This window comes from Varroa jacobsoni, unplaced genomic scaffold, assembly GCF_002532875.2.
Source record: "Varroa jacobsoni isolate VJ856 unplaced genomic scaffold, vjacob_1.0 contig00010, whole genome shotgun sequence".
Lineage (NCBI taxonomy): Eukaryota > Metazoa > Arthropoda > Arachnida > Mesostigmata > Varroidae > Varroa > Varroa jacobsoni.
In genome coordinates this window covers 97,544-113,809 of record NW_019214395.1, presented here as the reverse complement: position 1 = coordinate 113,809, position 16,266 = coordinate 97,544, and the positions used below count along the sequence as shown (strand labels likewise).

Sequence of the window (16,266 nt, the reverse complement as noted above, 5' to 3'; positions counted from 1 at the left end):
GCGCTAGAGGTGGTGCCGTCAGCAGTGGTAGCCGCCGTGACTAGCGGCATCCGCGGTTCCGCAGGCCGTTCAAGAGCGACCAGCCCTTATTGCACGATGGTACGCATCGTAAGCGAACGAGTTGGGAAGCTAAAATACCCAGTGCTCGCAAGAATTCTAGCCGTATCTGAGTTCGAACGCACTCATTTTCCGACAAAGTATTTTTCTACTGTAACGTTTTAGCGTAGCCTTACGTAGCCTGAGCGTAGACATACGTGAAAATCTCGGTGATGAGTTTCGACACCAATGCACTCGACATTCACATTGGCCCTTGTCGAACGGGCTGGGTCGTGATCTGAGTTCAGAGCTTTCGCCGCAGACCATTTACCTTTTCAGTGGCTGTCTCTGTTCAATGATTGTAGACGATCGTCAATGCTTTAACGGACAGCTCTACAAGACTATTGTATGTACTACAATTGATAAATGCGACTCGTTTATGTTGATCGGCTTCTTGACTCATTTGTCTGTTGACTATCTATTGCATTTGAGTATCTAGCTATGCTAAGCCTGGTTAGACGCCATGCTAGTTAAAGCCACACAGTAAAAAGCTGCGATGAAAATATAAAGACTAAATAGAAGCGTTTTCAGCTTCGAGAAAAAATTTACTACCCCAACATCCCAGCTGACGTGCGTATCTGCGACACCTGTAACTCTCCGGAGATCGTCCACATAGCAGTTAGTGCTTTCTGTGACAAAGAAGAAATAAGCGGCCTACTCGTTAGCGTTAGTGTGATGTATATACTATCTTGGCGTTGACTCGATAAACCAAGAGATTTCAGCTGAATAGTATCGTACAGCGATCGTCGTGACAATGCTTGAGCGCACCTATGGAGATACCAGCCCGCTGTGGGTTGAAGAGAGTGCGCAGTTATTGGACATCCTCATTCCAGTACTGCACTTCACTGGAGTTCTCACGACCATCGGTGAGTCACCCTATCTTGTCTCGGTTGTTTAATAGCCACTGGGGAGCCATCGCACCACACAGCCGGTCTCGACTGTTTCTGCCAAGATACTACGAAACGACTACTACCATTTCTATCTAGCACAACGTGAAACAGACATTCATTGGATCTCTTGTGACAGACGACAGAACGCGCCGGTCGGAAAAGCACCTTTCCAGAATAGCCTCCTTTGGTTCTTCACTCAGTATAAAGTCGGACTAACTACATGTGACACAACACAACAGACAAGAGATAATTGCAGTCTATTATGAAAAAAAAAACTTATGAGCACCTTGTAGATAGAATCTGTAAGGCATCCGTGCGGTAATGTATCTTTCCCGTAATATCGTTAGGAGGTACTTTAATAGTAGTCACTAATTAAGGATAACACGTAAGAGGCGTACATAATTTAGAGTGTCACATTAGACTTCTCGGTGCAGAACCAGGATGCTTCGGACGTAGGGCGGCCGAACTAAGACTGCGCACCTGACTTACAACAACCGCACGAAGGGACCGTGCACAGCTTTTGCTAACTTCGTTAAGATCAAATGAAAAGTTAGAAATCCATTTTTTATTTGTGGTCAAGCGATGAGCAAATGCTGATAGCTGTTCCAGGCGGTCCTGCATTAATTCTGCGCGCCCCAATAGCAACATAGAAGAAACGCACCCGAGATGCAGTGCCTGCGAAGTTCGTTATAAAATTTTAAGTGTCTTAACACTTTTTCATTAGCTTTCGAAAGTGTAGTTTCCATTAGAAGACATGTGAAGTTAGCAGATGCGACCCACTTCAATAACAGCTCTCTATAGTCAGGGCAACTAACTCTAGACAAACGCATATAGTATTCCAATTGCCCTTAAACTGCTGACGGCATCGAATAAGCTTTTCTAATTTTCCCTAATGAAGAAATTTGGTGGGCACTGTTGCAACTTTGAGGGTGTCGCAAAAAATGCATACGCGTTTCAAACGGGTCTTTGTATTATTTCTATTGTAAATGTAATTCATATTTGAGTTGTCTAAGAATCTGTATATAAAATATATAGCTTTTCCTCCTATCGTCTAAGTGAAGCATTCTGGTTAATAGGCTGCTCGCAAACGCCGAGCTATTCATTCATATGCTTCAGCAAACACTTTATTAGGTGTTACAGCGTATGCTTGCTCGATTGCGCCTCTTAAACGTATAGTTTTATCAGTCTTGTGGTGTTGGCCTTCCCCTTTGGAAGAGTCCCATCAAGACATGGTCCAGGATCAAGGTGATCGTGCGCAGGTGTTCCGTCCTGTTCGAAATTAACTTTAAGGTTTTCATCAGGGTGTTCGCGAAGGCGCGCTGAGAACAGACTACTTCAGTAAACTCAAGAAACTGTCAAGAAATAATGCTTCAATTAATCCTTTACTTGAAATACCACACCACACTGTAACTCCTGGTCAGTGTGCATAACGTTTTCGCATAACGTGCAGATTTACAGCTTTTTAATAATATAATTATGTCGATTAATCGTGCCATGTAAATGAAAAGCAGCTTTATTGTTTCGGACAATCTTATTCAGAAACGGTGCATTGTCTTCGCGTTTTTTTTACTACTATTCGTAAAATTGGTCTCTTCGGTACGGATCGTCTTCACGGATAGCATGTATCGTTGCTAGAAGGCAGCTTTTTTGCTACAACAAATAAAAATGTGATAAACACTTGATTTGATCGTTCTAGTCAAGTTCACGACCTAACTGTACAATGGAACTGAGTCAAACTGTCGAAGGGTATTTGCCCCTCCTTCATAAAGTTACCATATTCTATTAGCATTCTATTTTTTAGAACCCACATCAAAAGCAAAGCCTATTCAGAAGGCAACAGCAGGTTAGAGGCCATTTAGGCAAACCCGAGCGTCAGATTCGTTTCCACAATAAAGCGCCTCACGCCGCTAGAGTGAGTCACATTTACAGAAATATTTTACCACAAACAGTGGCCACGCGCCCGTGATTGATAAGTTTATAAAGCTCATCCTTAGTTTATTAGCGACAAAGTCCGCGTTTGATTATCGGAAACAGGGCCAGCGCGTTTGAACCTGAGAAAAAAAAGCGAAAGATCAGCAGAAACAGAGAAGACGATGCTTTCGTATGGTAGGCAATTTGTTGTAACGGTATGATTTGGTTTCGACCATTTTTTCTTCTCTTAGTTCTTTTCTTCTTGCTAAGCAATTCAGCCCAAGTTGCGTTCCTCACAGAAATTAGAGGAATTACGTAGTAGTGTAATACAGTCAAACTCCAGTCCGTCTGTTAATTGTTTTTCAGTGTAAATAAAATTCTTCATTATGTATATACACGTTACACTGCTTACTATACAAAACTATTAAACGTTAGCTCGTGAGTTTGAGAATGTAACGTTTAATAAGGATATTTTGTGTTTTCTAGGTCCATCGGACACCTAGGTAGTACTTTGACATAGCCAAATGCTCTGCGTCTCTTTGTTCGAACTCAAGAACATGCGTAAATTGTGTCCAAATTGAGGTACAATATAGGTTCCTGTTAATTTGAATATATGGTAGTGACGTTTTAATGTATAGTGTAGGAATACTAGTAAACAATCTGTCCTAATGGCGAGAAATGATGGAAGCTTGCTGTAACCCATAAGCAAGAGCGTCTATTTAGCCCGAGCCAATAAGCTAGCTTCTAGTGGCACGAAGTATGATCATTAAATCGTCACAAATTGTATTAAATTGCAAAATATTCATAGTGTAATTCAATTTCTACATATTCAATACAACATATAACGCGCAGCTTTGTTCAGTATTTTTAGGATTGCAAATCTGCGTTGGCCTATCTATACACTTATCGTTTACTGTTTTTGGTACTTTTTTTAAATACTAAAATAAACACGATTCTATTGCTACATCCAAGGTCAAGGCATGTGAGAACCACAGGAAGCGCAATATAACGAAAGCCGCTTTTAAACTCAAGGGACCTACTAGTCGCCAATATCCTTGCCATTGTAGTTTGGTAACCGGCTCATTTAGATGTGTATTATTAGACAAATGCTCGTCTGGAACTCTTGTAATGGACGGACCTGCGGTAACTAACTGGGCACTGTCGATAATTAAATCAGCCTTGGCCGAATTAAATTTTGCAGACAAAGGTTTCATTATATTTATTTGAAAAGGATCCTATGAGTGACCGGCTGACGTGACACAGGCAATTATTATCCCTATACAAAACCTTTTTATAGCAGTTACAAACATGGGCAGAAGTCGAAGACTATTGCCTTGCAGGACTCAATACTAGGCATGTGGACATTTCTGTCGACACGGTAAGCTTGTTCCAACAACAAAGTCATCAAACCTGTATGCAACTAGGCTTTTCTGAAGCATCGACAGACTTACTGCTTTACAAAAATAAAGTAAAATTGCTATCAGTTAATCTCTGGAACATGTCACGTACTTAAGTTTATTGGATAACTTCGCTATTGGGTAAGTTCATATTGTTTATTAGATTGGATTTAAAGTTGGTTGGAATCCTTCAGCATGTGCGTTTTTCATAGCACGCATTAATGAAGCAGGGCCAGATAAAGTTGGCAGAAAAGATTGATCAAATATTTTCCCGAACGCTTGGTTAGGAAGAGTGGAGATAGATAAGATGAGACGGCAGCTCGGAGCCTGTCAGCCCTCTCATAAATTTAGATAAAACAGCTCTTAGAGCATTAAGAAACACGCCACATTTGAATAGGTAGAGTTAACGCTGTTGGCATATAACTACAGACATCACGAATCATCTCAGCTAAAGAAGAAAATACATGTATCTCTATTTACTCGGATGAATAGAAGTAAAGTGGTCGGATCTGTGTCGCTGCCTTAATATATCGGAGATCATTTGCAGTTGCTGCCTGCTTGGCTTAGTCATACCGACCTCCCCATTTTCAATGCAAAAACTCTTTTCGAACGCCTTCTGAGAAATGGTCTCCGGCACACCTAGCAATTGGAGACAAGTTTCTCAGTTGAAAGCTGCGTTAAAGGGTGAATATGTGACAGTTAAGCTATAAGCTGCTTTCCAAATGGAGACTACTGAATACAGTAAACCGAGGTGCCGGGTTGAGCTGAATTTCAGTCCTACTTTCAGCTGCATGCGCCCTCCTCTGGAGAACCTTCGTACATCGTAAATTTCCAACGTTCTTATATAACTCAGCCAATGCATATATGATAGACATAGACACTTTCCGACTTTCGTGGAGCTAATTCGGGTGCGCAGAAAAGCACCAGAATTAGCACCAATGGCGTCAGCCGTTGCAAGTCCATTGTAATAACTATCCGCATTTAAAAACTTCTTCAGCCTTAAAAATACAACAAATATATTTTATTTTTCTGATCACAAATGCAACTTGAACGTTCTATGAGTCTCACCAAGCAGATTCTAATATTTGAACATAATTAGATATTAATGATACCTACTTGGCCATTTGCAGTTCTATGGGGAGTTTCGATTGAGCTGATCGTAAGACACAGTGCGCTGGGATTCTTCCTAACGTAAGTACCTTTTTTTTTTATTGCTCATATTTTACATAAACTAAAAGAGGTTCGCGGCAATACCACAAGTAATTCGTTGAAACATTTTTATGACTTATCACATAATATATATATATAAAACACAAAAGCAACTTTTTCCTGAAGATGTTGTCAATTTTAGTTGAAAAGACCAGCGAGCCTTTAAAGATTAATTTGATTTTCTATTTATTATGCCTCCCAGGGGTGCAATTACCATTAAGTTTATCCACTAAACCAGCCAGTTTATGCAAAAGGGAACAGCTTTTTATTTAAATGAGAATGCAGTCGTCCGTACGACGTCGTGACGTCCTTTATCATAAAGATAAGTCTTTGCATTATGAGCTCATATCTATTTGTAGGCAAAGCATGTGAAGGTAAGGAGAGCTTTGTCTGAAACGAATGAACTTAGGTTTAGGTAAAAAAAAAAATCGCGGAAGAATTCCCTTCTCATGTCCACACATACATTACTAGGCCAGATCTTACCAAGCAAGTTACTCTTGGTTTTTATAAAAGGCTAGAGAGCATGAATTAGTACGGTTGCGTAACGGAAATGTGTGAAGAAAAATGTCGTACCATGACGATATTGGAGCACTCGAGGTTACAGGGTCGAATGCACACGTACATAATAAATGTGTTCACTGTGGTTTACCGAACATGCTTCACGATTGCATAAATCTACTCGTTCTTATATATATATATATATATATATATATATATATATATATATATATATATACATAAAGAGAGAGAGAGAGAGAGAGAGAGAAAATAATATTTGAAGACACTTTTGTCGCTGACGGATTAAAGGATTTACAATCAAATTTTCACAAATTCCAAGGTGCTAATGGGCGGAAATTTAGAATAACTTGATTTTTTCTTTGAGCAGATTTTAAAAAGGCAAGCTTTAGTGTATGGCTAAGTATTTTTTGCATTCTATTGAGCTGCCATTAAACGATGAAGAAACAAAATAATGATAAATATAATTTTTCTATGATTATTTTATTTGTCCCAAAATTAGATTTTCAAAAAAAGACCAAAAACAAGTTATTCTTTGTAAAAATTGTACGATGGGACCTTAACAGCTATCGTTGAAAACAACCAATACTACAAGAGAACAACAAATCTATAACTAACGGTTTCGTCCAAAAAAGCCAATCCTTCAAAGCCTCCATAGAAGGAGCTGTCATTCTGGATAGAACAAGTGATGCGTTATATTGATTTACCGCCAAATTAGGCATGTCAAATACTATGATTCATGATCTTCATGAAGTTCTGCTGCGCAGTATGGGCCAATTATTGGCAAAATTCGAAAAATGAAGAAGAAACACAAATGACTATGCGTACACCGTTCCCCAGATTCAACTTAACCTTAAACTTATATAAATTACAATTAAATATAAGAAATTCCGCAATATGCCGGCAGTATAATCTTGTCCGAGTGATACGTTGTCATTTTTGTCAAAAGTAATTACTTATAGACGTTATTGATGATATGCGGTAGAACAACTAGGAACGTAGGTGATTAATTTTACTTAAAATATCAGCTTGTTGTCAAAATTGGAGAATATGTTTTGTTTTTTCCGTTTTAAAATAAAAATCCGAAACCAACCATGCACTATTTTGATCGATTATTTCTTTTAGACCATAATTCTGTCATTGTAAAATGTCTATCCTTTTTAGAAGAAACATTGTAAAAGTGACTTTTGCATTTGCATTTTGTTGAAGCTAAATGAACACTATTAAGAAGGTCCTGCTGAGGCCAAAGCGTACGATAGTCCTTATGGCGTAGGATCTGGGCTATATAACAAGTACATTCTAGTTCTTTTTATGTTTGCCGATCAGCTGAAGGAGTATGTGGTCTGGCATTGTTACAGCAAAAAACGATGTCTTTTTTTCTTCTCAGATTTGGATTGATCTGTTCCGATGACTTGCTGTAAACTTGTGAGTTATGGACAGTAGAAATCCAGGACATTGTGCACAGTTTTTAGTTTCTATCTTATCTAACACATTAGAACACCTTTTTATAAGCGTCAGCGTTGGTTTCGCTAGCGACTGTGGAGCACATTTTTGTTTATTTACACGTTATTGTTTCATATGCTCTGTTTCTCATCACCCGTGATCGACCGTTTTAGAAATAGCTCGATCTCGTTTCAGCTCTGTAAATTTACGTAGATGGAAATACGGTTGACTTATTTTCTTTGCATCAATTTACGTGACGCACAGCTTTTCGTGGCACTTTATTTAAAACACGTGATCTCAAGCCCAGCTAGGTAAAAAACGGTTAACACTTATTCTGCAACCCAAGATAACGCGTATGACCCGTCCTACAAAAGTCGAGTTGTATTCTGAGGCCACCTATTACCTTCAGTTACTCTTATAGAGTCAGTATCGACGGCAATTGGTTTTACACATGCTTCAAATGCAATGGCCAATATAAACCCATCCCCCTCTGGCTAGATGGGACAGCGGAGTATTTTTTTTTTTCATTTCATCGAACTTCTTTGTTGAACGATAAGAAAGCAAGTATAATATCTCTAAGAAACTTACTTCTGAAGACGCGTTCGTGCGAGTTACTCTCATCCTACTCAATACGAGCAAGGTAAAGTAAGATAGACCCATGTTCGCAGACAAAAATAATCAACTAAATGCCAACAAGGGCTTCACTGTATTGTACTTGCCACCCAATCACCGAGTTTCGGGTCTGGCGAACAGCTCTGAGAGGTTTTTTTATTTCTGTGGTCAAAGCAATAGACTATAAGATAGGTTAGGTTAAGTTATAAGATAGTTAGGCAAACTCTGGATTAGCTCACTCTTATTTTAGTATAAACAGGTAAATGAAGCTTCTCTATTTTTTGTACCTTTCGCACAACCATATCAATGGAAATTACCCTATATATATATATATATACATGTATAATGGTATTAAAAAGAAGCAAGAACTATCTCGCTCTTCTGATAGACGCAACGAGCCGAGAGAACAAAGGCAATTAGTATTCGTGTTTTCGGCAACCGCTATATACTACACGTGTTGAGCTATTAAGCTTACAACGTAGGAGAAAGCTAGCACAATCTGAGCAGTTAAGGATAACATTAGAAAATTAACATTAAAACAGGTCTAATTTTGGATTTGTTCGACGCGTTCAAATAGATAAATCTCATCGATCACATTAGAATCTAAGTCAACGTTATAGCGAGTGCTATGGTCTAAGAAATAAGGCCTATGGAGCGGACAGTCAATAACGATTCATCCCTTTCCGATTGCCGCTAAATGCCCCAACGGCCTTACCCTGTGGCAAAGTGTGTCGGATTATCGCTCCGCTTTATAATTGTACTGATAGGAAAAGGTAGAGCTGTTTGCAACGACGATTTCACTTTTATCGTTATTTGAGTTAAAGATCAATACAATCTTTTCAAACATTTTGGGAAAACATCAGCACATGATAGTATTTCTTACGTATCATCTTTTAAACCAGCTCAAAGAAATGAGTCAAACTTTTCAAAGTCGGAATTCATAGATCTAACGAACCCTTTGAAAGCCCTTAATAGATTCGAAATAATTACACAAAACCGTTACATCTACATTATGGGCTCTCATTTGTGCGTTTGTATCTGTTATAAGTGCATGTGTTAGGGTCGCTGTTATTCTGGCAAATTTTATTGAACGCTTTTGCCATTGGACCACTGAATACGTTCCCCTCACACTCAATTCCCGAACTTTTCGAACACATGCTGAGGTTCTGCTGAGATGATTGACGTTAGCGTTACATTTAGAATACATTAGTGAATATGGAAAAAATGCGCCCCACTTAAGAGACTGATATTTGTATTACGGTTTAATGAAAAAGACGCTGTTTCGCGCTGATTGTCATTGTGCTTTGTTGAGAACAACTATCAGAAACGGCGAAACACTCGGAGATGATGAAAGCGTGCTTCAGGACCGGCCAACTGCATCCGCTTAAGATGCGCTGCTTGACGCGATGGTAACTTTAGAAAAAAAAAAGAAAAGAAAGAAAGAAAGAAAGCGAAGTTTGATATTGAAGAGCTTGGGTCGCGTAGACAAGGGACAATCTCTTTTGAAGGGCAAATCTATTATTAGTACTCTATGATTGATAGTTAATGCGCAAACTCACTGTCGAGAGGCGAAACAATTCATGTGTGGTAAATAACAAATTAACTATTTTTTAAATATATCATTGCCAGTATAATGGAATTAAATGAGCACAATTGAAGACAATTCAAATATCGAATCTGAATGTGCTAGTATTTTACAGGTGGTGTACATTTCAACCGTAGCCGGCAAAATACATGTTGACTGTAGTTCTCTAAGGCTTTTGAGCTCATCAGGTCTGTCTGTTGATCGATCACATAGTAAACTGGACCAAGCCCCGCTAGTATTAAATGTATCTACCATTGATAGGTATTTGTCAATCGAGATATGTATGTATCGTTCACGTGTCGTCCCATAGAGCTGGCACGAGGTCGATGACTGAGTCCCCTTGAGATCAGACGGTCGCAAAGAAAAAGGTCTATAAACTGCAAGCAAGCTGCAGCAGAAAGCTTCATTGTAATCGCAGGGATAGGTACAAAGTATGCACACTTTAGCTTCTTGCATTGGTACTTTTGAATTAGCGCCACTCTTTTTTCCATTTCTGCCATTTCTGTTGAGCATTTCTGCCACTAATGTCATTTCTATAAAGCTAGTAGCTGGAGTGAATAACTATATGATTCGTTATTGTACAGAGTTTGTGCCCTGCTGACGACGGTTTTCGAGCTGGCGTTCTTCGTCGACTTCTGGTTAGAGATGCACAATAGATCAGAGGCCTGGCGTTGGTGGAGATGCGTCCGATGTTTAGATTTCCTCCCGAAAGCCGGTCTCTACGCAACGCTGGCCATCCTCTGCTTTGTGTACCAGCATGGAGGCGACATATGGCTCCCCATACTAGCAGGCGTAATGTCTATAGTACTTGCCGTGTAAGTAATCTTACATATGTTATACTTTTATGCGCAAAGAAGCACACAATATATAACTTACGCTATATAATTTTACACTAATAGCTACTGCTTACATGCAGTGCGTTACTTTCTGAATAATTTTCAAACTAAAAAACAACCACGAAATGCGTATTATTTAAATTTTATTGCTTGATCATATATCTTAACTTATTCACTATAATGATCGTTTTGAATAGGTTACTATCATTGTTTTGTAACTTGACCTATCTGTTTCGTTCAGAAATTACCTAATCGTTGGACTCCTAATCTATGCTCGCATCAAGCGCGAGCAAGACTACCCGGCGTTTGAGGTCGACCTATCGTTTCCCGAGCCCGCATCACTCATACAACAGGAGGAAATTATTCTTCTCTGATCGACAGACGCGAGGACTAAATGGGCAAGCTCTTCATTCTGCATCAATAAGTCGAAAAGCCGCGCGTCGGCGCTGCTTCCGCGCCTGCGAATAAACCGTTCCCCTTCGTGCTCTGACTTTCGCCTTGACACGACAGGTTATCTGGTCAACCTCCATCAGTTTACCAAGGAGTTTCTCCGATCACTCGCGCATCTCACCTTCAAGAGCGATGGTGGCAAAATCAACGCCAATGTTGAAACTTTATTTCAGTGCACTGCAAAATCTAAGCGATTTGGAAGGCAACGACCGCAAACTCTTCTTTTTTCTCATCCTTATGCATTCATCTATGTAACATATGTAAATATAAGCATTTCGTAGGCTAAACGAAAGGTTCGTCTTTTGTATTCTTCATTTCAGCCTCTCTCAACGTGCTTTCGGCCTTTTTTGCTTCTATCTGTTTGTCGAGGCCAGGTTTTCTTATTCGTTCCAGTCATTGTAGATTCGTACACATGGGTGAATGGTTCGTGTTTTCGTTTCGTTCCTGGGTGTAGTACCACGTAAGTGCGTTAGTGCCTGTATGTCTGTGTGTGGAGTCATGCGCTTGTGTGTGTACCAACGATGCAGCAAAGTTCGTTTATCGTCAAGAAGAATGGGAGCAGCCGTCAAGGGGGTTGTTGGAGCTGTCGGGCCTTGCCAAGCCTATCTTCTTTGCTATATACTCTTCCCCCCTCACTCGTCTCGCACTTCTTTCTTGGTCTTCGTAGAAGCCAAGTTACACCGCTCTCTGCTTTTTTCCTTATACAACCCCAGCACTGATTTTAAACCAGCCAAGGGAAGCCACCGTTGCAGGGACGGGATTCATTTTACCCTTTCCTTAGTTTTCTTCACGCGCTCCCTTTTATCTCGCATATAAGTCAAGGCTACAGGAGGGAGACCGAGAGACAGAGAATCACGAAGCTAGGGAGGTCGGAAAAGCAATGGCGGGGTCGGGAGTTCAATCCTCAGCCTCCCGTTAACTGGTCCATCCGAGTCGTCCTCCCTTACTAGCCGTTCTAGCTTTGTTTTGCCGGTTTTTTAGTCCCATCCCTCCAACCTACTCTTTTTTGCTTATTTTTTGAGCTTCGCGTCTTTCTCTCCGGAGATGTTTTTCATCTGCTCGTTATGGCTTTTTTCAGTGAAGTGCCAGGGACCGAGCAAAGGCGTGAATCGACACCGGCACCATCGTTTTGGGAACTTACCAAGCTGACTTCCTTTTCCATTCACTTTCTATTGATGGCGCTAACGTGAAACGGGTCGTTCCAGCTGCACGCATCCAGTCGCAGACAAATCTGAGGAAACGCAGGTGGGGTCACACTTTCAGATGCACACTAACGTAATAATTTTCCATACTCGTGCGTATTATACATGTACCCTTTTTAAGTACTTGTACACCGAGAAAAGAGTGCAGATACCCACCGTTCTGTCATTGCTACTTGTGCAGCCACGGCGGCAACTAACGCCGCCATCGCAGCTGTATAGACTGTGACTGGCTTGCAAAGACCTCTATCGCGATCAGCGCAGAAAGCGGCTGAAGAACGCCAGTGGGCAATGTGCAAAATAGTTACAGCTTTCACTACCGTCGGCTCGTTTTACAGTCACGTCGCCAAGGATTCAAAAAGCAAGCGTTGGCAAGAAAAAACTAGGAAAAAAACTCGAAGGGACTTAGGTGGCAAATAGCAACGGCAACAATGCGGTCTACGAAAGGCGCGGGCCGCGGGCCAAAACGGATGGATAATTAAAAGTTTAATGTAACGCTCGTTATCCCAAAGCGTTTGTGGTAGCGGTGTTGTTGTTCTTGAACTAAGCTACAGCCGTTTGTGCATTGTGTTTTCGCGCAACCTGTTCGACACTCTAGTCCTAACAGCAGTAATATCTATCACTATTTCACCGTGTTCTCGTCTCCGTCGTTTCGTCCTATATAAGGTTTTTCATCGCAGTCACATCCCTCGTTTAGTTTAGAAAACAGCGAGCACAGACCAGCATCGTCAGATATGGGTCGCCCGGACCGGACCCGATTCGGTCGACAACAGTATGCCGCAAACTCAGGCTTTCGTCAATGCTGCTTCGTCCAGCCCCCAATGAGTGGTTTTGATTACGAATTAGTCTTATCTTGTTGCTACTGCCTTGCCATATTCGCGGTCCACTAGCAACGACAGCACCACCCCTTTCTTTCGATCCAGTTGCTTCGTTTTATTGTTCCTTTTCGTCTCTCCGTTTCCACTTTTTTCTGTCTTACCCCACAGCCAGTTTTACTGCTACAAGCCGACTGCTATCGCAAACTCCAACTTTCTACATCCAAACAGCAACAACAACAAATACGGCCACCCGTACCATCACTGCCATTCCACTCCCAACAAACGTCCTTCTTTCTTGGCAACACCCAATTTCTTGGTTGGCAACGGCTTGTACGTCGTTGCGTGCTTCTTTTAACTAGTTGTCTTTGCTCGCCCTCAACTTAGCACCCTCAACCCATGCACAGCTCCATGTATTATGCTCTATTTCCTATAGGGGGGCCAGACCAGACAGGCCGTCCAGCCGGCTAACAAAACAGCGAGCCCGAGCTATTCGAGGCCCTCATCTTCTACAGCGTATCGGAACACGCTATATAAGTTACCAAGTGGGCGAATGGGCTTACTGCAACCAGCATCGGGAAGCATTGGGGGAAGCCAATGGCTGGCATCAGCGGTCTTTTTACTGTTGATGGTTACGGTGGCGTTGGTAATTAGATGCTGCTGGTGCTGTTTAAAGCGTAAGAGAGGCGCGGCCGTGTCTGGGCGCTCTGTAAAAGCTCACCCCCGCTTCCAAGTCTTCCGAATCTCTTGTGAGTCGAAACCTCCAAAAAGCTCAGCTGGCCTACTTGGTCCTAAGATACCGAATCCTAACTCGTCGTCCAGTGCAGGCAAATCCTGATCGTATACGCTACTCGTTACAACCTGAACCTCATGTGGAACAACGACGTAGGTGATATTAACGATAACAATAACAACAGATAATACTACGCAAACTGCACCCTGTGGAGGCTGGTGCTTCCAATAACGCCAAACAGTTAGAGAAAAAAGACGCGAAACTCTAAGGGTACGATGTACGTAGCAGTATTAGGCCTATATAAGTTTCGATAGAGCTAACAAAATTCATGTCTTAACTAGATTTATATTTGAAATATGGTAGTAGGTAAGACAGAGACGTTATTGGGATGATGCGTCGTAATTCTGAGACAAAATCGTACTGTATAAACGTATTTGCTAGCGTCAAGGGAACCGAATGTATTCTATTGCTTATATTCCTCTCTGTGAGCATCCTCTAATTAGTATTTGCCGTAGAAGAGCTGTACCTTAAAACTTTATTTTAAGAAAATCTCTATTTAACTAAATATAAATTTAGGTGTGCTACGCAAAGTGAAAGTAATTCCCTTTTATAATTAAAACGATAGTGAACCTTACGAGTCGTCAACTTTCTGGAGTCTGTTTCTCATAGGCTAGTACTGAGATTGTATCTAAACGAAACTAAATAAATTGTTTGCATTTATTAGAAGTGTTATTCCTGTGACCAATGTGAACTACTTACCTGTTATATAAACATGTTTTATTTAATCCGCAAATTACTATACAAACGATATTGGTAGCTTGTAAGCTTATTAGAATATCGCTCAAATGTGCTACACGTAAAAAAAGATACAAGAGTTCAATTGACTGTTTATATTCTGTTCTTCTAAACGGTTTTTAATTTCTACACAAAAGACCGAAACGTATCGAAAATGTTTTTTTGAACCATTTTGATGCATTTTTGAACTCTTTAATTCTACACTTCGTTGAGAAGCTTCCGATTTTACCGCTAAAAATAGTTTCGGATCCTTCAAGAGCCATACGAAAATTGGCAATAACATATCCAGTCGATTTGGAAAAACAGGAAGTGTATAATCTTGGCAGAGGTCTGTTTTGTCTGAACGCATTGAATAATAGTTTATTTTCGCTCAAATTGCAAAAATGCCACCGTGGTGGGTTTATGATTTGGTCTAGAAAAGGGTAGCTTTAGTCTCGCGCCAAAAATAGTGAGTAAACACACACACTTGGTACAACAAACAATTTACCAGAATTTGTCCGAATTCGAACGCTCTATCCTTTTGGTCAATGCACATATATAAGATGGATCTCAACGGGTTGAAGTGTCGTCATTCTTCTAGATTGTGAAGCATGCCAACTGGCTGAGATGTTTGTTATCGTCTGTAAAAAAATATGCACGCCAGCATGTGCGAACGCAGGACCCTACTATGTACCAGAAAAAATTTACAAGAAAACTTCAAATGAGCCAAAAAACATCCCTATAGACCCGACCGCTCCTGATTTCATTGCCACCAGAGTTAGAGCAGCTCGACCCACTAGGTTGGGAAGCTCTAGTTAGAAGAATTACGAATAAACCTCCATCCTTAGTTCGTTTTATGGTAGTTTGAAATTAGGTGGTCATATCCAAGTAGTTAAATGATTGAACCCAGCAGATATCGAACAATGCCTTTATTGTCCAGCCCAAATTAAATGTATATTAAAGAAATAGAAATTTCGATTTAGCCAAAAGAATAGAACGAGATCTCATTAAACGAAGTTTATTTTTGCTTGAAATCAACTCGCGCTCATTGATTATGTGCTCTAATTGACGTGAGAACCGTTTCGATAACTTGCAAGTTAGTTGTAACTACTCGTTTATTGCACGAACAAGCCAGCTAGCATTGTATAACTAGGCAAGGAGCCCACTTGAAGGGCAAGCAGCCACTAAGCCAGGGCACTAAAGTCATTGTGCTTATTACAAAGGTGCAACAAAACATCGTCTCTCTCGCTTAGGAAGGCTGATCAGTTTCCTTCTGCAGCCAGTACGCTGAGTATGCGTTAATCGAAGATTGTATTAGTCACTGGTTATGGCCGATCGTTGTCTACTGGTCACGAATAAAAAGTATAGACGAAAAAAAAAAAACGTCTGCAAACTATGTGTCCATGTTTGTGGCGCTCCTCCGCCTTCCAGTTGTTCTTTCACAATAACTATAGTAAATGGAGTTGTTCCAGTATGTTAAGTTGACAGTTTTGTTTATACAAGTGTTCACCACGACGAATAGAGCTCGGCTTCTAGCAGAAAAGCACAGGACCAAGCGTACCATGACGCACTAGACGTTGTTGTATCCTGACGGATAACAAGTCTCGCGGGACCTGTTAACCACCGCTGGCATACACACAAACACGTATCCACAAACATGCATGGACACCGAGGCAGAGTTGCATACGCACCATGGTCGATATACGTTGTATTCATGTGCCTATGTATGTTATACGCCTCTATTCTATGTATATTTTTGTTACCATCGAAAGCCGACTGATGAGAACTTTTCCTTGCAGA

The 16,266-nt window shown here is 40.7% G+C and overlaps 1 protein-coding gene across 2 annotated transcripts; it reads left to right on the top strand.

Moving 5' to 3' along the window:
* The first annotated feature begins 32 nt into the window (after nucleotides 1–32).
* Nucleotides 33–14,412, top strand: LOC111270580 (uncharacterized). Of its 2 annotated transcripts, XM_022850863.2 has the most exons (5): nucleotides 33–442; nucleotides 628–962; nucleotides 5,425–5,485; nucleotides 10,244–10,474; nucleotides 10,737–14,412. In XM_022850863.2, exons 2-5 carry the CDS (start codon nucleotides 851–853, stop codon nucleotides 10,867–10,869), a joined length of 537 nt encoding a protein of 178 aa, XP_022706598.1. In that variant the 5' UTR covers nucleotides 33–442; nucleotides 628–850; the 3' UTR covers nucleotides 10,870–14,412. The 2 variants fall into 2 exon arrangements, with proteins under 2 accessions (XP_022706598.1, XP_022706597.1); XM_022850862.2 differs by having other exon boundaries at nucleotides 33–962.
* The last annotated feature ends 1,854 nt before the right edge of the window (nucleotides 14,413–16,266 follow it).